A 24,399-nucleotide genomic window follows, 5' to 3' on the forward strand; every position below is an offset into this window, starting at 1 on the left:
TGCAAAAGGCTGGAGACTCCCATCGTTTCTTTTTATCTGGCTAATATGTAATAGGTGCAGCAGTTTATTGAATATACATAGAAATATACTTGGAAACACAGTATATAAGGCAAAAACTGAGTTTTTATTGGAATTGTGTTTGGGATCCTTGCCATGTCGAAAAACGAAGTTCTTGCTTTTTTAAATTTGCGTTTATTGTTACATAAGAGCTGTTGATAACTGATTTTTTTTTGCCTTTTCTCCCTGTTGTCCTTCCTTGAAAATGGCTTCTTGACAGCCAACCTTCACTGAGATCATTTTTGATGAGGCTTTGGTGAACAATAGTCTTTGCTAGATTTTTTCCTATTGCTTAAGGACATGACTTTCAGATACTGTTCATCTGCTGTTGATAGTTTTTTAGTCGTTTTTGGAAATCTTATCTGTTAAGTGGCTTTCATTGAATGATTCATAAGTGTTAAGTGGCTTAACAAATAAAAAAAGGATTCCCTTGAAAACAATCGGGTTCAAAGACTGGAGTGACCAATATTCAACCAATATTCAAAGAAAAACCTCTGAAAAGACTCCAGAAAGCTTAAAGAACTATTGCTCAAGCCCATTTTAAATATTTACAAGAAGCGCTGGCTCCTTGAGAAAGTAAAAAATAAAAACCGACTGCTGGCCTAAGACTTTCGCAGTGCTGTATGTGCTCATATATAAAAACATGGTATACTTCCAGCCATGTTCAGACTATATCATCTATTCATGGTAGCAGCAGCAATAATAACAACAAAATAAAACACTGAAGCCTTCTATGAATATTTTTCTCAGCTTCACAGATTATGTTTTTGGTGTGAAATACTTGGCTCCCTGCTGGCAAGCATCCGAGCTCTTTTAAAAATGCACAATGTCTGTAGTTTGAAGTAAGTCTTCCTACAGCCTCGGTGATGTAAAGGGAGCTTGGCTGTCTGTATTTTGAGGCAGCAGTTTATTTTGGGAGATGCAACCTGTTTCATCCCTGCTGAGAAGGGGAACAACAGGGGGTTCTTGTTGTCTGAGTTGTCCATGCAAGTTTTACTGCAGATGTATGAAGGTAAATCAGGCACCTATGGGTATCAGCAGTCAGGTGGCATTACTGAAGAGGCAGGTGGGTGGGTTTTTTTGTGTTTGTTTTGTAGCATTTTTTATGGTTAAGGAGAAACATTGTAAAAATTAGTAATTATATGCTTCAAACATTACAGTTTAGGATAATTAGAATGATTTTAAATAACTAATGAACAGAAATATGGCACTAACAATTCCCCAGATTCAAAATCCTAACATCTGAGAAGACAAATCAGCAAATATTTAGCGTGTTTGTCAGAACAGTCGGTTGATAAATCTGCAAATAATTTCTGCGCTGGTTTAGATATTCAGTGGCTGTGTTAGCTGCTATTTAAGAGTATGATTAAACTCATTCATTTTTGGTTGTCAGCATTTTCCCTTTCATACAAAGATTTTCCCAGTCTTTTAATTACATTATCAACTGTAGGTGATTAAATCCCCGTATGTTTCCATTCAGTTTTCATAATAGGAAACATTAGTCTTATTCTTTTAAAGCAGCCTGTCACAGTGAAATCACAGTGAAAGACCCGGCCTCTTTGGATGCTCTTTTTATACCCAGTCATGTCATTGACCTGCTTCCAGTTAACCTAATTAATTGTCTCAGTCTTTTGTTGCCTATGACCTAACTCTTTTCAAACGTCTTGTAGGAAAGATTAAATATAATAAACCCAATAAAAATATCTAGTTTCTAGTTAAAAATTTTAAATGTTTATTAATTAGCTAATTTAATTTTACATAATTTTACATAATTTTACATAATAGCAGGTAGTGTGTGCTTGGCATGCAATGGCCTTTTAAGACATGCTTCCTGAAAGCAAATGTGTTTACATGTTCAGAAAAACCACCATCCTAGTCTTCCTGTAGCTGCACCCCACTACACTGATCTCACTGCGGGAGCTGTCTTTTTTTGTATTTTTCAGAGTTGAAGAATTTATGTTTCTTTTTTTCTGTGACATTATGTTTTTTGGAGTATGATGCATGTCTTTCAAATGAGCATATCTTTGCCTTTTTTCCTTGCTTTTCTGCTATTCCCGTGTAATTGCATGGGAAGAATTGTTTTAATAAGGAAGAATGGCCGTACGACTGAATAAAATCTCTGTAACACAGACTGTGTGTGTCAGAAAGTGAGAAATTTCCCCCAAGTGATTAACACGCCTGCGAGGACCTGTATTACACGTAGGTGACGTTCTGTGCGTGTCGGATTGCTTTCGGAGCAAGCGGATCGGCAAAGTGATTCTGATAATTACGTACATATTTACTAAGCTGCATGAAGTATAACAGTTGTTTTAGTGTCTCTGCCAAATCAATATTTATTTCGTCAAAGAACAATTACCTTTTTCCTCACTTGTGTGCTCAATATTAAGTTGAACTGCTTGTTATTCATAAAGCAAACCGAGGACGTTTGATGGGAAAATGGAACCAAGTCAAAGAGTGTCATAAATTCTCATCAGTTGTACAAAACAAACAACAAAAAAACCAAAAACATATTTGCTGCAGCGCAGTTTATTGCTTTCTCGTGAACGTTTTATTTTGAGAGATATTGCAACCCCTTTGCAGCTATTATGTTTGTGTATAAACCTCTCTGCAAACACAAACGCTGCTTCTTACTTAATAAGACAGAGCTGATGAGTCAGTGTTGTGAATGTCAAATTATTATCCCCAAACCTCCTTCTTTCTTTGTAGCTTAAAAATGAGGCTAGAGCTGGATTCTGATGTGATGTACTGAAATTCATTTTGTGGGGAATTTAAATGAAATGGGTAAAAAAAAAAAAACAACAAAAAACTTTGCATACTATCCTTATTTATTTCTGAACTTCCTCAGTATTGTGAGTATTTGGATATTTTGTCCTCTGACTGCAGAGATGCAGGAACCTAAACTTCACACCAAAAGATTTTATTCTCTCCCACAGAAAACACAGCTTTCTGCATGAAATGCTTCGGTTATTTATCCATGGGCCATATTCGCACGGTGGCCGCCTAATGGCTAGTCTGGCAAGCCTCACAGGTCGCTTTTCTTTTCTTGCAGTTTCTTCTAACTCTAAAGGGGGCTTACAGACAGGTGGCAACTAGCAGTAACGTGGCAACCATTCATTCATTCACTTATATGCATAACAGGCAAAACAATCATTAGTCATGCATTGAGACAAAGAATTTGATTATCCGTTTTTCATATCCATAATGTTACTAAAACACATCATTGATTCACAGCTCTTTAGTTGAGTCTACAAAAAAAAAGGCCAAATTAAACACAGTTTGACAGGCATTAAATATTATAAGACTTTTGCACCAACAAGGTGATTGCCGCAAAGCAATTCGAGGAAAACGTGACATATGTCAACATGGTGTGCAGTGTGTCCTTAAGAAAACTGAGGAAACTGGACAGTGAAGGTGAAAAGAAGTATTTTTATGTCATGTTATGTCTGTAGGACATGGATGGTAAGTCTTTTTCCCTTAAGGAATGGAAGAGCATGCCTAAAGAAGTTCGGGCTGTGTTGTCATAACAAATATTGACTGTCAAGCTCGTTAGGATTACGCAGACTTTGTTTTTGCCTTTATATGTTATACATTTTCATACCTATGCTTCAATAAAGACTGAAAGACTGACCTTTGGTTGGGAAACCTAAAAAGATCCAAAGGTGCAGGAGGTAAAGAAGGTTCAAAATCGAGCAATAATGGCATGCAATGACATGCACTCTGATGGTGTATAATGTATGCATCACATTAAGTGTGCAGCTTTCTTCATTTTTATGCCCGATTGGAAAAACAAAACAAAACAAAACCCTATATGCTTTAACAGTGTGTGGTGTATATGTGCACTTTGAGAGAAATAAGGAAAAAAAATGCTTTTTTTCAGATAATATTCCGGTTGGACCATGAGGAAATGGGGGAAAAAGCAGCAGGAAGCTGGAAACAGAGAGATGAAATGATGCTCTTATCTCAAATCCTTAATAGATCACACCAAACATGATTTAAAAGATGCACAAGGAAAGGTTTACAGAAAGCTTCACTCTCTTTCAAGGTGCAGTGCAGCAAATGCAGCGATGCAGAGCAACAAAAAAGATGATATTTTTCATTGTTTCTTCAGCACTCCAATATTATCAGCCTTTTGATATAGTGTACGTTTGACTTCGGTGAGCTGTGCTGAAGATTTAACGATCAATATGAAGCATTTGGACCACACTAGACCCACATATTCAGCGATTTCAAAAGCGCATTGATTCAAAGGGCATGAACAGTGACCGAAAAAACACATCTACCTCCCTGATAAATCAATTTGACTAAAAAAAAATGACATTTTATATTTTCAGAGCTGCAGACTGACTGATCTCTCCCCCTACTGTTAAATATGTTTTTTATCTTAAACCTGTAAATTTGAAAAGCATCTCTTATAAAATCCTTAGAGCAGAAATCTCTCTATACCTTTGACTTAAGTGTGCACTAACTGAACCAGTGTTAATAATAATAATAATACATTTTATTTGAAAGCGCCTTTCAAAAACACTCAAGGTCACTGTACACAGTAGAATAAAAGCAACATAAAAGCAAGCAGTTTACAGAATCATAAAAGCATTAAGACATAAACAAATAAAATAGCAGAGTGGAGAGGTTATGTGGGATAAGCTATTTTGTACAAGTGGGTTTTGAGTTTGGACTTAAAGAGTGAGAAGGAAGAGATATTTCTTAGATCAGGAGGTAGGGAATTCCAGAGTCATGGAGCAGAGCAGCTGAAAGCCCTGCTCCCCATGGTTGCAAGGTGGGGGGAAGGGACGGAGAGTGAAAGGGAAGAAGAAGAGTATTTTGAAATTGATGCGATATTTGACTGGGGGCCAATGAAGCTGCTGCAAGGCAGGAGTGATGTGGTGGACAGAAGGGGTCCTGGTGATGATACGGGCAGCAGAGTTCTGGACGCGTTGGAGCTTGTGGGTGGATTTTTGAGTAAGACCAAAAAGAAGTGAATTGCAATAATCAATCCGGGAAGTAACAAGGCTATGGACAAGAATGGCAGTGGCATGTGGGGTGAGAAAAGGACGGAGACGATTAATGTTGCGCAATTGAAAACATGCAGACTGAGTAACATTATTAATGTGTGAATTGAAAGATAAAGTACTGTCGAGGATGATACCCAAACTTTTCACAGAGGAAGAAATGAAGACCGGTGAGTTTTCGATAGTAATAGAGAAACTGTTGGTTCTGGATAATATTGATTTAGTGCCTACCAAGAGGAGCTCGGATTTATTACTATTGAGTGTGAGAAAATTAGAAGAGAACCATGAATTTAGTTCAGCTAAACAGAGGGTGAAGAGCAGAATCAGGTTTAGTGGACAGATAAAGCTGGGTGTCATCGGCATAACAGTGAAACTGGATATTGTATTTACGGAAAATATGTCCAAGCAGTAGAAGGTAGATAATGAAAAGAAAGGGCCCCAGGACAGATCCCTGGGGCACGCCAATGGTCAGAGGGAAGGGCTGAGAAGTAAAGGATTTGAGTTGAATGAACTGAGTGCGATCAGACAGGTCTAGATTTAAACCAGGCTAGTGGAGTATGGGAGAGACCGATGGAGGCTAGCCTACTGAGAAGTATAGAGTGAGAAATAGTGTCGAAAGCAGCACTCAGATCGAGGAGAATAAGAATGGAAAGTAAACCGGAGTCAGCTGCCTCATCACTGGTTATTTTTATAAGTGCTGTTTCAGTGCTATGGGAGGGGCGAACACCAGACTGGAACTGTTCATACAGATTATTATTAGTTAAATGTGAGTGGAGTTGTGAGGCAACTACTTTCTCAGTAATTTTTGAAAGGAATGGTAGATTGGAAATAGGCCGAAAATTCTCAAAATTATTGGGATCTAGACCAGTTTTTTTCAATATTGGGGTGATGGCGGCAATTTTGAGGGAAGCAGGAACAGTTCCAGTGGTAAGTGAAGAGCAGATGATAACAGATATGAGGGGAAGCAAAGAAGGTAAACATGCCTTAACCAAAACTGTAGGAATGGTGTCTAGCTGACAAGTAGAAGGTTTTGACTTACAGATGAAATCTGAAATATTAGTAACCGAGGGGAGCTGGAAAGCAGAAAAACAGTGTGATGGGAGATGAATTACACAGGAAGAGCTAAATGGAACCTCGGAAACCAGTTCTTGGTGTATTTTGTGAATTTTCTCAATGAAAAATAACATTAAAGAATCACAAAAGGAGGACGAGTAAAGATGAGCAGGTAAAGAATCTGGTGACCTGAAAGAAGAGTTGAACAGTGAAAACAGTATCTTGGTTGAGTCATCTTTTGAACAGATAATGGTGGAGTAGTAAACAGATTTTGTTTGATTAATACACTCCTTATAATACATAATATGATTATTAAACATTTCCTTGTGGATATTCAGACCAGTTTTCTTATAAAGGTGTTCAAGTCTGTTTAATCATTAGCAGTATTTTGATCATTTCATAATCTTATAAAAAAAAAAAATCTAATGTAATCTGAAATCACCAAAATACCCTTTGGATAACACTTGAAACTTGAGAGAGATGAAGAGATCCAGAGATGAGGAGTAAATGAGTTCAAGGTATTTGTGGAAATTGTTATTTTAGCTCGACATGATGGTATTTACAGTAAAAAATAAATAAATATATATATATATATATATTTTTAAAAATTGTCAAGTCATACCTGAGCTCAGTCTGCGTCATATTTCTATGCTTTTTTCCCTCCACACCGGCTTAACCTTACTATCGTCATCAAACAGCTGTCACGGTTTACTTCTTCCTTGGCATTTATTCCACCATACTCTTAGCCTTTGCCTGGGTTTTAAATGTCGGTGAGGGCCTGTCAAAGGTACTATGCAGGGAAGATAAAACATTTTCACGAGGCTACTGGGCAGCAACGGCTTGAACTTGGCAGATAAGTGTGAGCTTTGAATTTATACATTATTCAAAAAACTGACATCTGTGTTCCCAGTGCCAAAGGCTGCACCTCGGGCGAGTTTGAAAAATTATACGTTTGCAAGGTGGCAAAGAGTTATGCGCAGTTAAAAACAGCCCTCATGTTTTACCAATCACCTTAGGTGGGGGACAGGGAGCCAGGCTGTTATTTGTAGCCTTATAAAACCCATTTTAAAAAGTGAGATGACTAATCTTGCCGTAATGACAGCACCACCCCTGGAACTTCAGCTCCCAGACACATCTGTGCTCAATTACTGCAAATAATTCAACCAGCAAACAGCATCTTAATAGGTGGGTGGTAGAGTGATGGCAGAAGGAACGGGTAGAGGCCAGGGAGGAGCAGAGATTGAAGAGTGAAGTGGAAAAGATGTAGTTTGCAGAAATGGGAATTTTATTGTATGTGTGAGCAGAGGAGAATCTCAAATATTTCAACTTTTTTTTTTGCTAAGAGAACTTTATTATTCGTCTTGAAGTAGCAATTGTCATTCTTGGAGTGTTGGGTGTCTAAAACTCTTCATGCATGCACGAGTGTGATGGACTGAGAGGACAGCAGAAGTTGACTGTACACGTCTAAGTGACAAAGTCATTTTAGCAAACACTTTTATGTGAGTTAACCTGGAGCAATGCATTCAATATGCATTCACTGCATGCCACTGGTGGGAACCAAAAACTATATTAGAAACCGCTGAACCTCACATGAAATCAAATGCACTCGGGTTATAAAAATGCTAATATTTATGTGTGTGCATCAGTCTCTCAGTTTCCTTACAGTGTAAGGAGTGAGGAGTAAAAGTTGATTATGTGTGTACTGGGAAGGATTTTGAGGACTTGTTGGTGTTGTGTGCGGCATTAATCCTTCTGGTTCCTACACACATTGCAACCTGTAATGCCTGTCAGTCTATTTATGTCAATAAGTTTGCACTTCAGTCACATCTTGATTGACTGAGGTGACTTTCAGCTTTAATTCAAACCATTTTCAAACATAGTCCCACATTTCAGAGACTTTCACACCGACATGATTTTAATTTTTAAGATTGTTTTTATTACTTGGATGAAAATCCTTTGTAGACAATGACTTGCAGACAGTGAAATTTAGAACCCGTGAACGTCACCGACCACTGCAGCTGACTTCAGCCTTGTAGTCAAAGCTGAAATGCTTGCTCTGTTGGGTGGAGATCGGGTCATTTTGGCCTTTGAAAAATATCCAGCTTTGTTGCATTCAGAAATGTTTGCAGTTTGCTTTGGGTTGTTATGTAAAGTGCTGTCAGTGTGATCAGGGTTGCAGATTTAGCTTAACCTGAGCAGAGAGTACAGCCCATTTCACAACTTCTCCAGCTACTTCTATCAGCAGTCACATCATCAATAAACACTCATGACCTGGGTCCACTGGCAGCCATACCTGCCGTAACATTGTCTCTATCATGCTTGACAGATAATGTGGTATGCTTTGGATTATGATTTCTTTCTTTACGTTGCCATACTTTTCTTTTTCTCCCATTTTTTGTCCCACTTTACTCGTCATCTGTGGTCTTTTAGGTCTATTGGGCCATGAATTTATAGATCCAGACAATATTATATAGATTTGGCTGCTGTCCCTCTGATAGCCTAATGATAGCCACACTCAGTTGCACTGACACCTTATGACCTCATATTGAAAGCTGCAGTGAACAGTTACCAAATGCAAGTTTAGCACTTGGAACCAACCTCAGATATTTTATCTGCACAATTTACCAAGGAATAACAGGGGAACGGGGCTCATCTGTCAGTTAATTGTCCAAATAATTTTAAGCTTCTAAAACTGGAAGACTAAAAATGGCTGTAATTCCTAAACAGTTAAAGCAGTACTTCTGTGAAACCCTTTGATTCATAGCTGAAAATCTGCACTTGAATCGCAGCTTTATTGATTTAAAGTCTACCTTGGTGGTGTGCGGACTCAAGATTACCAAAACTTTGTTGTATCCAAATACTTATAGTGCAAACTGCATATCATACAAATGAATTGTTCTTTGTATTCATTGATCCTTTTACATGTTATTCATCAAGTTAAAACCGGTGGTTGCTTGTTCTTCTCCTAGATCCCTCTCCCCACCAGAGGCAGAAGCCCCCGGCTACCGAACTCTGTTACAAGACTGAAATCAGCAGTCTCATGGACTTCAATTCTCCAGATGCCTCTCTGGACAAAGGTAAGACTCTAATCAGGTGAAATATGTTTCATTTCCTGCGCTTGCTTTGCTGTTAAAGCTTTGGTGGATGTGAAAGTTCATATAGATTCGCCCAAATACACATATGCAAATATAGTGTATGTACACACACATGCAGCTGGAAATGCATTAAATCCATAGACATGTCAGGTTCAGGGTCTTTAAGATGTGCATGCGAGGATTTGTAATGCAGTAAGCGCATCACTTACTCCCCCGTCTCAGCAGTGTCGGCTTGCATTTGTCAGAAATGAGAGTGTGTATTACTTAAACTACTAAGAACTGATTCCACCATGTTGTTTCAAGTGTGCTATATTATTTAAGCTCTACGTGTTATATTAATAAAAAGAGATGCTTTTTTAATCACTTAAACGAGGTCAGAAGTTCATAGTAATTATAATATTATGCACTTAGAAGCAATTTAGAAAATGATTGTTTTACTTTTTATTAAACGGTTACCCAACTTCAGCTCATGCTTCACCGTCACCACAGTCTGCCCTGTGTGTTTAGTCACTTGTGTCACCGAGAGCCATCTGGAAAAGCAGCCTATTAACTTTAAAGACTGTATTTATTCCCATGACGCTTATCTGACTGGGTGGTCAGACGGGTCTCACATTAGCGTCAGCCGCTCTCCAGACAAACACTTTTAGTAGTTTGTCTGGAGTCCGTCTCCATGTTCCAGCACTTTCATCACTAAAGCTTGGAGTCTTTTATAGAAGATCAAAGATGTTAAGTACGGCGTCAGTCCAGAAGTGTGTCCTGACTAGTGTGTCTTGTAAAGTTGCCAGTTCCAGTATGGATCTTTATTGTCATCCAGGCAGCCGCCCAGGGCCTTTATTCATTAGAGCATCCTGCTTAGGGCTTTATTTGGATGCCAGGTCTCTTGTCTCTTCCTAATAGTGTGTGCCAGCGTGGCGATGGTACTGAGTGCACTCACAAATGGTCACACAACAATCATTTTTTGCAGTTTCTTGTGCCTGATTACAACTGTAAGGTACTTTTACTTTTGTATTTCTGTCATTCTTCACTGCATTCACCGACAGCTTAATAAATTTTTAACACTTCAATACTGTAAACATAAAATACATGATAACATATAAACTCTGCTTTTGAGACTCAAGCGAGCAGATATACTGACAGATTCGGTCATATTTTTAAACCTTTTATATGTGCGTCACTCCTACAGAGCATAAAGCAGCTTGTCCCTTAGTTCTATAGACATTTCCTGGGTGCTGTAAATGTGCAGACTCAGGAAAAAGCACGTAGGCACACCAAACCCCTGCAGTGGCCAAGGCCATGCATATCACCACAAGTTTCATCAGAATGAGAACGGGGATCTAAGAGGCTGTGCTATGAGAGAGAGAGACAGGGAAGGAGAGGGAGAGACCAATGTAAGCAGTGAGTGCTGGATCATAATGAAGACAGGTGCTGCTTCGGCACATTAAGTGGCACTGATGTCACCAGGCGGGCGAGGCTTGGTATGTGCGCCACATTAGATAGGAAGGTCAATGCGAAGGAGTCAAACAGGGCTTCCAGGGAAAACTGGCTTAAGAGGGAAGGACAGACAGGGAAGGGGGAAGTGGAGGATAAAAGAGTTGAAGAGCACTGCAAGGAGAAGGAGAAAGACTAGGTGAGGGATTACATAAGGAAACGTTATTGCAGGCATATTCTGATTAACACGAGAAAATCAACCGGTGAAGCGGGCGGAGACAGAAAAGAACAAACGATTAATAAAGCACGGGAGAATGTGAAGCTGTGCTTGTGGGGGGGTGACTGTGCAGAGCGGTCTCTGCTGAGCACTTCCATTTTTCTCATGTGCTGACACTTTCCAAAACACCTGCCCCCATCGAAGCCCTCTTACAGCCAGTGGGAGAGTGGCAGCTAAATTGCCTTCAGCAACAATATCCAGGCCTCTCCATTGTAATTTACACACATCAGAAATAGCTCCTCAGAAATGCTTAGACACAATTGTCCAAGAGTAGCTAGGCTTGCCATTTTAATGTGACTCATTTGCATAAGTGCAGTAACTGGACAGAGCAATATTATTATGTTACATGCTGTATGCCATGATCACAAGGTCGTGGCCAGTTTTTACATAATCCGGCTAGTATGACCAAAGAAAGGAAGGGAAATGGTAATTTAGACTTATTACTCTGGACATAATGATTATATCCCTGTAATGGAGTTTTGAGCCGTCGATCCACAGAAATGTGATCTTATGAATCCTAAGAAAATTGTGCCGCAGTTTGCACAGACAACGATCTTATCTGTGTGCTTGTGTGTCCTCTGGCCTTCCTGTTAAAAGCTACAGAGAGGTTAAAGCTGACGGAGGGAGCAGAGCAGCAGTGAGACTGTCTTCGGTCTTTGTCGCTTTCTAACGGCTTCATTAAAGGAGGCTTCTGAAAAGTAGAACTCAAAGGTCATGAAGTCTAAAAGCTGGATTTCAAAGGGTCTAGATCATACTTGTCTGCTGTGAAGGGCTTTATTTAAGCAGTCTTCAAAGGAAATACTGTTACAGGAAAAAAAAACCCAAATATGCATATCAGTACATGTGGGTGTATGCCTACGTGTGTGCTCCAATGTGTGTGCATGGCTGGCTTGCTTTAACAAACAGTTTAAGAAGAAAATTCAGTAAAACACAAGCTTATATTAGACCATTTACCAATAAAAATCCTGTTTTGTTCTTCTTTCTACATCCCATGGAATCCAGTCAGAGGCAGGCTGTATTTGTCTAACCTGTTGTCATATTTAAATGACTGAACTGTTATCACAAAACAACATTAATTTAGTTGTAAAGCTGTGATGTTTAGTTGTTGCTAGTTCAGTTCAGTTCAGTTCAGACTGAACCCTAGTACCAGAAATCCAGGTTAGCCAAATAAAGCTAATCTCATTGAGTATAGTTTCTTGGTCTGAATAATGAAGTTCTTATCAATGACCAGCAGGGGGCGACTCCTCTGATTGCATCCATAGAGAATAGGAATGAGGGGCATAGCTTCAATGTTGATGTTTAAGCTGCCACCATGTAAGAAGTTATCTTAAATAGATTCAAATTGTCAGGTGAGGCCAGCAAGTTTGGTTAGCAGTTGCAGTCATAAACTGAATGGGCGCAACACACAACACATATGTTGGTTACTTAGTGCCAAGCAACGGACTGAGTTACTAAACAACTAAACAAATCTGAAGCACAGACTTCTGGGTGGTCTTTACCACTCAACAAGCCATAATATCATAGATAATCCATTAAGAGGTTAAAAAAGGGATCCAACAGGAACGTTTGTGTTGGTGTTAAGTTTCCCCTCCGCCACCCTTCCCTCTAGTCACATCTGCTTTCAGAATCCCAGATGAAAATCTGCGACCAAAGACTTTATAGCAGGGCTTTTGTTGGTTACAGTACAGCCATCTGTTTTACTGTCTGAGTAATGTAATAGCTAAGACCTTTCTCAAAACATTTTTAAGATGGGTTTAAAGAGTTCTTAAGAAAAGTGTTCAAGGAGTGTAAATTAAAACCCATTGCGTTAGCTGTGGCGCTACAAAGATTTAGATTTCTGCTCTTGCCAAATAATCAGACCGTTTATTAGTTTAATGCAAAGTATAAGAGCCACAGACAGCTTTTTAATGAGTTTCCAGTTCACACTTCAAAACTTTATTTTGCTATGACACTAACGAATATTGTGTTTTGATTGATAAGGAAATATGAATTCATTTTAAAATGTGTCAAAAACATAACATGTAGATTGATGAATGGACTGATTCTTGTGTAGCACCTTTCTGCTCTACTTGAGCAGTCAAAGAGCTTTATACAAACTGCCTGAGTCACCGACACACGTGCTTTTTTCCCTACACCTTAGTGCTTTCTCGCTAACATCCACACATTCATACTCAATGTATCAGAGAGCAGGTTTTGGTTCAGTATCTTGCCCAAGGATACTTAGGTGTGCAGACTGAAGACTAGAGATTGAACCACCAACCTTCTGATTAGTAGATGACCTGGCTAGATGACTCCTGAGCTACAAACAAACCCATATTGAAAGAAACTTAGTTTGCAGGTTGTCTGTCATCACCTTTGATAAACACTCAGGTGTGCTGTGCCATCTACTCAAACCTGCAATGACCGAATTAAATGCATGTTTTAAAAATTTCATTCCAGAATTTAAACGCTCTGTGCTCTTAATCAGATTATATATTGTCTGACTCCTTCTGAGATGTTTCTCTGTTTGTTTTGCAGTCTTAAAATCCACACCTACACCTCATTAGGATTTGGATTTACACCTTAGCCTAGCACTGTGCCAAGGTGATACTAAATGTGTGTGTGTTTTGTTTAATTTCTAAATTGTACCTTGGATCATGAAATGAAATGAACAGCCAGCTGGCCACCTTCAGTTTGTCCTTCAAAACGTAGAAGAAAACAACATAATGAAGAAATAACCCTCTTCTGTTCATCGGCTTTCACATTAATTTCTCAACAATTAGAAACCATATTCTTTTAAGCTCCTGAAACCAAAGCTGATAGTCATCACTTCATCCTATATCTGCAACACGAACTTGGTTTGGTCCCTCTACTTAAAATAACAACAGTTGTGTTGTTCAAGATAATGTGGGCCTAACTCTAGGTTTAGACACAATAGGGCAATAAAAGTACTAAGTAGCCGTTAGAACTTCATGCAAAGTTTCAAGTTACAATTTTCCATTTGAATCTCTGTCCCCATTTTGTGTGCTTTGCCTGTGGTAAAAAAGAGTAAAAAGGTGAGGTGTGTGGAGAAAATTATAGGAAAGAAACAATATTGTCTTGAGGTCACACATTATAAACACTTATGTTTCTTTGTTACAACCCCTGGGTTACAAATGTATCCAAACATTTGGGCATTTATGGGGAAATTACATAGTTTCTAGATTTTTTTAAAGTCTTTAAAAACCCCTGCACCAAATGGATTTAAAGGGAACATTTAGTCACGTCCACTCAATCACTGTAATACACCATGAGGCAGGTCAAGAACTGTTGTTAAGAATCATTGATGGCAACTGCTGAGCTGATAGTCCCTCATACTTACGGTAACAACCATGCACTCCTCCACCTGACCCTACTGATTTGTACACATACCAGATGGGCTAAAATGTTTCGGCAGCTGAGTCCCCAGTTCCACTTCTTGTGGCCGGACAAATAGAAAAATGCAAGAAATAGTGCCAAAAAAGCCAGTGATACACAAAAGCATATGTGCAGCAGAAGACACACATTGATTAGCTTGATTTTGTTGTGGATAGTGCTGCAGTGCTGAAATTTTAAGCAGCAGAGAACAGCGCTGCAGCAGTTTTCTGCTGTACGTGAGATCATTTACCCTCTGCAGTGTTTTACAGTGGCTCAGACTGCCGTGACAACTTTATTTCTGAGACATCTCCCTCTATTACTTTTTGTATCACATTCTGCTTAGAACCGTCTTCTCTTTACTTGGTCTTCTTCACAGTTCACTACTACTTTTAACTCCATTAGTTCACACTTTGTGACTTATGGACTGATTTAATCCTGATTTATTTGAAGGTTGTTGAGAAAGACCACGGAGAGAAGGAAAAGGGAAAGTGAGAATTTATGAGGACATGGAGTCCATTAACACACCCACTGTGTGTTGTAACAAAGGCCAGTTTGGTGGCCTTTGTCCGCACCATGTTGCTGACATTAGAGATCTATACTTATATACTGTGTACGCACACATACTATATGTACACACATACATGATTTGAAGTTTTTTGCTTGCTTTTCTTTGAGTTATTGTGCCAACCTAATTCACTGCACATAGACAAAGAGACTGGTTGCTCTAATTATTTTTAATTTAAAGGACTGTGCTTCGAGGTCATCACCTCCAGGCATCCAGGACATGCAGAAAAGCTTCTTTCGCATTCATAATTTCACATAAAATACAGGGAAATCACTTTATCATCAGGCAGTGGAGCAATGTGTATCACAGATAGCTAATTTTCCCCATGTTCCTCAGTCCCTGAAGAGTGATTTGATGCTGTCTTAATGTAGTGTAAATAGCCAGTGAATGCCAAGTACATTCTTTTAATTAGGAAACCCAACAGAGCTGTTGATTAGCACTTTGTCTTCATAAGTGTCTGAGTTTGAGCTACAGTTGGATCTCTTACTAGTAACCTTATAGTCTTCTAGCATGTCCCAACAAATCTTAAGCAAGAACAGTATAATAAAAATGATGTATCCAACTTGCTTGCCTTTGTTTTATATGGTAAAACCCAATCTAATTGCCAGTTCATTTCACATTTCAAGAACAGCAGAGCAATAATTTCTTTGGTACTGCACTGAGGTCCCCCCCACCCCTTCCACACGCACATGTATTTCTTTAAAATTATTGTAGAAATTTTTACAGCCAACATCTGTACACGATAAATGACTTTTCTCCAGAGCTGGAAGCTGAGTCATGTCTCATCCGTAGATTCATTACACACTGTGCAGAGGTACATGACTTCCTTTATAGCTACTTTAACTCCATCTTTCCTCTTCACTGGCATTAAAAGGTATTGGTTACCATCCTGTGGAATGGGATTACGGCTGTACAGGAAAAATAAGTTACAGCAAAAAATCAGTGGCTCGATTCCAATTGTGTGGGACAATATAACTCAGGAGACTTCTTCCCACGCATTGCTGAACATCCTTGTGTGTTATCATGAAGTGAAATCACATTAGCACATGTTCACGGTACAAAGTCTTGTATTTGATGTGGCCTCACAAAAAAATAGTGCCTCTATGTGCCCATGTTGTCAGTATTTATGCTTATTTAATTCAGTTGAGTTCATTTTACGTTGTGCTTTATATGTGGATAACATAGGCTTCTGCCATAGATGTTAATTGACCTTGAAATATTTCCAATAGAAGTCGGGGGGGTGGCAAGGTGGTGCGGTATTTAGGAGCCCTGCTCCACACCAGGAAAGTCTGGGGTTCAGATTCAGTCAGTGGGTCCTTTCTGTGTGGAGTTTGGATAGTTTCCCCATAATTGTGAGGCTTCTCTCTGGGTTCTCCTGTCTTTCAGTCCAAAAGCATGTATAGCTTAGGTTAAATGGTGATTCTAAATCAGCCGTAGGTTTCAATGTGAGTGCGAATGGTTGTCTGTCCCTCTGCGTTAGCCCTGCTGTAGGCTGGAGATCTGTCCAGAGTGTACTCAGAGTGACAGCTGGGATAGGCTCCAGCCCTGAATTGAATAAACAGAAGAAAATAGACTGGTGCAATAGACATCTCAGACACTTTTGTGATATTTGCTCTTTGTAGTAAAATGTACACATGGGCTTTTACAAACACGTCTGTAAAGTAAATCTTGTGATTTGCTATTGTTGAGTCCAGAACATACTTTATGGATGTCGTATAATAAAGAGCAATTCAGTAGTTATTGTTGTATATTTGATCACATTTCACGCTGCATTGTTTTGCTATGTTTGATTTCTAATTTGAGCATAAAGTAGACTTTTAAATTATGGTTTAAGAAGGTTTTTGACAACACACCACCAGGAGGCCAGTAAGGTTTTTAAAATGCATATAAATAAATAATTCATGAGATTAACAGTGAGAAGAGAAATTTTAAATCCTTAAAATTTGACTTTGAATCACCTGATATAATATGAATTTTGTGCAAAGAGTGGCATACAGAAACTGCTGATTTATTCCTAATTACTATGTGGAATGAAGGGGAAATAACTTCAACATCCTCGTTGTTATTCTCTGTTTAGTCTCTGTTCTACTGTTTTGTCTTTTTTATGACTAATTCCCTATGTGTGCTTTAATTGTAGGAATTACTTTTATAGTCATTGTCATCATTCTGCTCATTTGAAAAGGTTTTATCTTTTCCTTGCGGAAAGATGAATAAATCTTAATTAATGCATGGGCTTATCAACTTTCTTTAAAATCTCAGCTCCTTCTGTCTAACTACTAGGCCATCAGCATTTCTTCACTCACCGTCCTGCCTCAAATATCGTGTCACTCCAAGGGTGGTTGGACAAAAAGAAAAGATTACAAATGGCACGCATCTGTGTCTGCTTTAAGTCACAGTGACTTTGTACACATTCCTTGTCAACCAGAATATTAACAAGAGGCATATAAAATCAATGCAGAAGGCTTTAAAAGACTGCCTTAACAATTCAGTGTAAACACATCCAGTTTATTACATTTTAAAGTGGACTTATGTTTTAATCCAGAAATGACGACAATATCCTGTGAACATCCCACAAATTTGGTCATAAATCCAAACATTATTGTGTTGCCTAAGCTTCTACTTTACTCTGCAGAGCGCACTTAGTTTGCACTGTTCAAGTTGCTCGACAACTACAAGAAAGAAAACTCACGTGATATTTTTCTTGTGCAAAAGTTTCCCACAGCAGCAGTGGTTTTAATGGTGCTAAAGATCTTTTTTTTATGATGCTCTAAGTGTTATTTTAAAAGCATTAGCTTACTCAAGCCTCGGGCGAGTCAACAGGCCTGGTTTTGTCCAGCTTGCTGGTATTGGATTGCACACAAATTAACACCCACCTGCCTGTAAGACTACACCTTGGCTTGGCTCTTTCCCTCATTGGTGCATCTCTGTGTTAGAATAATGTGGGAAAATCGTAGTCACGGCCCCTTTGAGCTCCTCCTTCGTACCTAGTTAACTATTTGAGCCAAGTGGGAGGAGCCTAATGCAATGTATCATTGAATTCATGGGAGTAGCCTTGAACAGGTACACTTACAGGGGAAAGACAGAGGAATAACTCCTGGATTTATTTCCTGGTGTCAACTGAGCCTGACTTTAGGGGATGGAAATTAAAGAATGACAGGGTTTGAGTTTGGGAAGCTGAAGAAACAGTAATTTTAGGATTTGGTCTGTCCTGAAAGTCTCAGGACGCACGTCAGATCCTGGAGTCCTCTGGTGAACTCCCCTCGGGGGAGGGGATGAAATCAGACAGGGAGCAAGGAAAGTCTGGTGAGTGAATGGAACAAGTGCAGCAGCCAGAGTTAGACTGGAGTATGAAGTGCGTTTCAGTCATTCAAAGGTCTTACACTGAAAAGACAGTGTCTTTGTGTTTGTCCTGCTTGACGAAATTTGCCAGATCGCCGGAGATTTGTGGTGCTGTTTAACATGAAAGCACATCGTGCTGACATGTCGCCTGGTGCCATACGTAGTCAGTCACCTGTTTTAGTGTTAAGCCGTTGGGAGACTTTAACCTGAGATGACCTCAGAGTAGCTGCTATTGTTTGAGTTTGGGAACAGACATCCTTGTTTTACTTTTCCTAGCTGACTTGCATGGAATAAACTTGAAGAGATTTTATTCAACCTGAAATCAAAAGTCTAAAAATATGACAGTGATTCACACTATTATATTAGTGTGGATGTCTCAGAACAGGGTGTGACTGAGGCTTTGCTACTTGCGGATAACTAGATAACAGTCTTGGAAGTTTGGGGAGCTTCACATAACCTTCTTTTCCATGTAAACAAGGCAGTGTGTTGTGTTTCTAATGTAAACGCTGCAGTCTCAGCTTCTTAGCTGCCACTTTACTCTGAATACACGTCTTTCATTAACACAGGAAATTTTCGCCGCATCAGCGAGGACGGTTTCTGACTATTTTAACTGAAGAGTATTGAATTACCTTACATCTGAAAAATGCTGCAACTGTGGGAAGAACTATAGATGTTTCCCCCCTCTTGTTTTGCTTCCAAATACCTGCATTGCATCTCCATACTGGTAGCTGAGCGGCTTTTCAACCTTGGACTAAAGATATTCCAAGCACAGAGGTAAAAGTTCACATAACAGAACAGATTAGCAAAGCTTGTTTTCGTTCTTGTATATTTTTCAAGCGTGTCATGTAAATCTTCTTAACCTCAAGGTGCGGTTGTGACACAAGAGGTGCATTTACGCTAAAAGAAACACCTGAGGATATGGAAGGCCGTCTTTGCCCAACCCTTACTATCCCAGGTGTGGTTATGTATTTGCAATTGTGCACAGTTACTCAGCTTTCCGTCTCAAATTTCTCCAGCGTCCCCTGTGATTACCACGTAGGTAATTTGCGGCCGGTTTTTGTAAACTGGAATTGGACAGCATTAGTCATGCAGCCGTTACTACTTGTAACCATAGCAGCAGATTATGTATGGTCGTAGCTGTTGATAATTTTTATAGCAGCACAATCTTCTGGTTTTGATCTTCTCGCCACATCAAACCTGTGTTCTTTACCTCTGCCAGCACTCGACCATCCACACCCCCAATCATTGCAGATTACACTGCTCATTTTTGTCTCACAGTTGTCAGCCAGAGAGAAAACAGTGCTTCAGAGGAGTGACATGATTGGTCTTAACCCCGTAGATGGATACTCTCTGTAAAGCTAGCTGTAAAACAGGACAGGCTGTTGCTGTCTGACTAACCTGACACTCAGTAAGGATCAGGTGAGCTCTGTTTGTGTGCTGATGCCTGTATGTGCCTCCAAAGGCTTGCACACGTCCATTTATGCGTTTATGTCAATCAGTGCATTATGCCTGGGAGCCTGCATGTATTTTCAGTCAGCTCATTTTGACAGCGTAATTGTAGCTGATTTCGGTCCTAGTTATTTCAGCGCCTGTGCTGCAGGTGAGTGCAGCAAGCGGCTCTCGCATGTACCAGCCAGTTTCTTCCCGTTGTGGCAGACAGATGACAATTTGGAACAAGTTACAGATAATCAGCTGCCTGTTGGAATCAAGTCAGGGATAATGGTAAAGAAAGTATAATAATCATGCGCCTTGGTAAGTCTGATTTGCCACTATCTTAGCGCGAGAGGTAATTTTGTTTTTCAATGAGGCGGTCTGATTGGGGCTTTTATTATCTTGCATTTATTTCTCTGTTTGAACACCTTGGTGCCTAATCACATTTACTCCACAGCATTAAATAAAAACTGAGATTAATTTGGCCGCTTGTTTTGTCACTGTCACAAATCAAATTGGTCCCTCTGTTGGGTGCTGTTTTCAGACACTGTCCATTCCTCCACAGCTCATCAAATATACATGGCTGGATGACAGAACTTGCTCTCAGTAAGTCACTGAAAAGGTGCCACACATTTGCAGTGACAGTCTTTTCAATCTCGTGGCTTTGTTTGCAGAAGCTGTCAGCTGATTCGCTAGTTCAGTTTGAAAACTGAATAAATGTAACTCCATAACCATTAGCTACATATTTCCCTCCCAGTATCTTATCAACTGGGATTGTTTTGGTGGTTCCATATCCTAATTTGGCTACCAAATCATCATTGTCATCTTGGCGTGACATTTCTAGATGGCTGTTTTTATTTTTGTCACTTTGTTTGTTTATTGGTGTGTGTGTGTGTGTGTGTCTGTGTGTGTGTGTTCTGTTGAAATTATAGATTGCTGGTTTTCATCACAATGGCAACCTGATGCAGGTACTCTGACTTTGTGTGTGTATGCGTGTGTGTGCTTGTAGACTCAACAGTTTGATGAAATATCCATGGTGACACAGTGTCTGGCCTCTCACATGGCCCAGACTATTAATAAGAATAGTGTGAGCCTTTGGGACCAAAGGTCATTTTTAACAATATGCGCACAAACACACGTGCATGCGCTTCACACCTGCTTTGTCGTAATAACAGCCAGACACCTCTTAGCTACCTGTCTCAGTTCATTTGTCCACCTAATCATTAGGAGGAATCATTTTCTTCTGAATGCTTACCTAAAAAACCCCAACAATATATCTCCAAAAAATGTATTCCTCCTGTGTCATTAGAATCTGATATGTTATTATCTAACTAGCTATCCCACTCATGCACAAAATTAATTCTTAATTTGTTTGCTGTGTGTTTAGCAGCAACACCCAGGAGAAAATAAAGTTCAATAGCACAGTGTTCATTCACAATGTGCAATAATATAATTGAACCAAAAGGAAGATAGTTGTAATAGATGTTAGAACACAAGTTAATTGTTGATAGAGACTTTTTCATATCATGACATTATGAATGGCATGTTTTTACATTTTATAATACCAGCACAGCTCATCAAGCATAAACATGACAGTTATTATTGCCTGGCCCGGTGCAACTAATTAACATGCTCATCGTGTCTGGTGTAAGCTGTCCAAGAATAAAACCACAAACAGTAGTGTATATCTAGCACAGCCACCTTAGCAAAGCACCAATTCATTATACGCCACCTTAGATAGCAGTGTACACCTAATTAGTTATCCCCATGAATAAGCAAATAGTGCACATTTCTGCAATTACAGTAACTTAGACTTGGCTCTGGTTGGACTCAGCAGCATTTATTTACTACCCGATTGCCTACTAATACAAAATGCTGGAGGACGATAAATAGTCTAATAAGGAATTTGTGGCAGGAGGATAGTTGCTAGCTTGCACTTTGTCATTTCTGCACGTTTGTGAAAGGATATACATTTTTGCACATTTGCAATCTTGGACTCCTCCAGTCGCTCCATCAGTTCAGGCTCTTACCAAGTAATCTAATCGTCTGTCCCTGTTGACCTAAGCCATCTTTCTTTCACGTTTCATGGAAATTCTGCTCTTAATTTGAAAAATTAAAAAAGAAAAATCAAAGAGCTCTCACATATATCTGTCCATCTGCGGTTTCTGAAGGATGATAATCTCACTGTTTGGGTTTTTAACTTAGATGACTGCAGCCTTTGAAACAAACCCATGGATTACTATCACTTTAGTACGAATACAGACTGTGAAAATAAGAGGGCTGCTTATGTAACTGTGTTAAAGGGCACCAAAATAAAGACTGTTTTAAATCTCCCCTGCCAAAGCCCCTCAAAGAAAACTGAGAGAATATGCATCTTTTTTTCTTTTAGACACAGTTACAGTGTAGTAGCTTCATATGCCAAAGTGACTGTATTTGCATTTTGCGGCTTTCTTAAAACTGTGGCCGGTACCATCCACAGTGACGATTTTAAACCGGCGGACGCAGATTGTGGTGGAATGCGGCTGAGATTACTGCCTATCCTTCTCTCTGATCATTTTTTTTCCTAACCCCTCACTCTCACACAAGTTCGGCCTCCATTACTCCAAGGACTTGAAGCATGAAATGGGCTTGCCAGCATGTGGATGTCAGATTCTTGGATGTTGAAGCAGAGACTACTTGATCGACACTGGTGGAATGAAAGGCAGGAAGCCACGCAGTGAACGACATTGTCATTTAGATGCATTTGAGTTGAATTAACAGTGACAACCTGGAATTCGAACGGGTCGTAGTTTGTTTAGTGAAAGCAATCGATTGTGCACAGTGAACCCTCATAGGGGGTGAAACATTCTCATTTAACACTCACTCATTAAAAAATCAGATATTTTCATACTTTGCGAGGCTAAAGATCGCGGGGAGTGGAGGCTTAAGCTTCCATGCTGGTGTGGTTGTCAATAAATAGCAACCCCTATTCCCTTATGTCTTATCCTGAATACCAATCTTTCTCCATCATTGTCTCAGTTAATATATAATATTAGAGTTTGAATTCTATGATGGAGTGCCCCAAGGCAAGGTGTGATTTTTTTTTAATTTTTTTTCCCTTTCATTTTCATCAGCCGTGACCCTGTCATCTCCTCAGGCAACGCAGGGAGATTGTTCAGCTCATGAGAATTGACTAGCTAATCCAGAGCAAAGCACTGCCAGACAGAGCAGACACTGCAGGCCGCCTTCATTCGTCAGACTTAGGCATTACAACCGTCATGAGCCACTGATGAATTTGCTATCAATGGTCCATAAAACTGAGTGTGTGTGTCTGTGTGTACATGTGAGACAGAGACCCACAGAGTCTTTTATTAATGACTCTAGCATCTCATTTGAGATGAAAGGCATATAAATGCGGGCAGTCTGCCCTGAGTGATGTGTGTGGGACCAGATGGGAAATGTGCACGTGTTTTCACTTGCTTGAGAAGCTGCGTGTGAAAGTGACGTATGTCACCTTTGCTGCCCTTCTGGCAGATGTTTAACACCTCATTTGTACCTGGCGATCATACTGTATTTAACACTGAAATATTAAATAAATCATGGGTGACAGCTGAAACCACATTAAAGGGAAGATTTAGTCCCCTTTCTACAGTTTATGTGTATCAGCTGATACAATTTTCCTATATATTATATACAGAGTTTCCACGATCAACAGCTGGGTTCTTTTCTTTTTGTACGTCATAAAAAAATCATTTAGCATATTCATGATCATGTAATTTCCCTGACTTTATTAATGCAAATGTTTCCTCTGTGTGGATGCATAAAGTGCGGACTGATTTAGGTTAGGCTTAGTTGGTGTTTACTACAGCTGGGTCCATAAGTATTCGCAAAATGACAGATATTTAAGTTTACCTCTGTACACCACCACAGCTGATTTTATATCAGACAATCAAGATGTGATTGAAGATCAGACTTTGAGCTTTAATTCAAGGGGTTCAACAGACGTATTGTTAAACCCCTTGAAATAGGAATTACAGACATATTTAAACACAGGCCCAATTTTCAGAGGCTCAAAAGTAATTGGGTAATTGACTGCCAAGCACTTTCATGGCCAAGTGAAGCCTTTTCCCTCATTATTCCTTGACAGTTGGAGCAGATAAAACAAAAATCTGAAAATCATTTCAGATGTTTCAAATGAACAATCTGGTATGTTCTTAAAAAAAGGAATGCACTGGCCACCTCAGCAACACCAAAGAAAAAGGAAAGCACAGAAAACAACTAAGGTGGGTCATCACCTGGACAAGAACCCTTCACTCATCTAACCAAGTCAGTGACTCTTGAGAAGTAGGTGTCTCGTTATCAGTCTACAATCACAAGACACCTTCGTGAAACTAACTACACAGGGTTTTCAAAAAGGTCCAAACCACTTGATACACTCAAGAGTAGGAACTCCAGATTAAACTTTGCCAGAAAAAAACATCTGAAAGAGCCCGCACAGTTCTCGAGGGAAAAACAAATTGTTTGGACAGATGAAACTAAAATTAACTTGTACCACTATGACAGGATAAGAAAAGTATAGAGAAGAAAAGGAACAGCTCATGGTCTGAAGCCGACTGGCTTGTCTGGATTTTCTGGCGGTATATAGAGGAAGTATTACAAAAATAGGTACCTTCAAATAGAAATGGATATTTGTGATGAACGAAAAGCAGAATCTCAAAAAATATATAGCATAATATAAAACAAACTGGCATACATATATATGAACTATAAGGCTCTACTTTTCCCAGAGGA

General features: G+C 39.4%; 1 protein-coding gene across 4 annotated transcripts in view; it reads left to right on the plus strand.

Moving 5' to 3' along the window:
• Positions 1–24,399, plus strand: part of kazna (kazrin, periplakin interacting protein a) — a 185,616-nt gene that overhangs the window by 119,997 nt on the left and 41,220 nt on the right. For 3 of the 4 annotated variants that reach the window (XM_040047992.1, XM_040047997.1, XM_040047994.1), the window contains one exon: positions 9,089–9,196. In XM_040047992.1, the coding sequence (XP_039903926.1) occupies positions 9,089–9,196 (108 nt within the window). The other variant, XM_040047995.1, reaches the window with a different exon arrangement.

The sequence above is a fragment of the Simochromis diagramma genome, unplaced genomic scaffold, assembly GCF_900408965.1.
Source record: "Simochromis diagramma unplaced genomic scaffold, fSimDia1.1 OVJJ01000387.1, whole genome shotgun sequence".
NCBI classification, from domain to species: Eukaryota; Metazoa; Chordata; class Actinopteri; order Cichliformes; family Cichlidae; genus Simochromis; species Simochromis diagramma.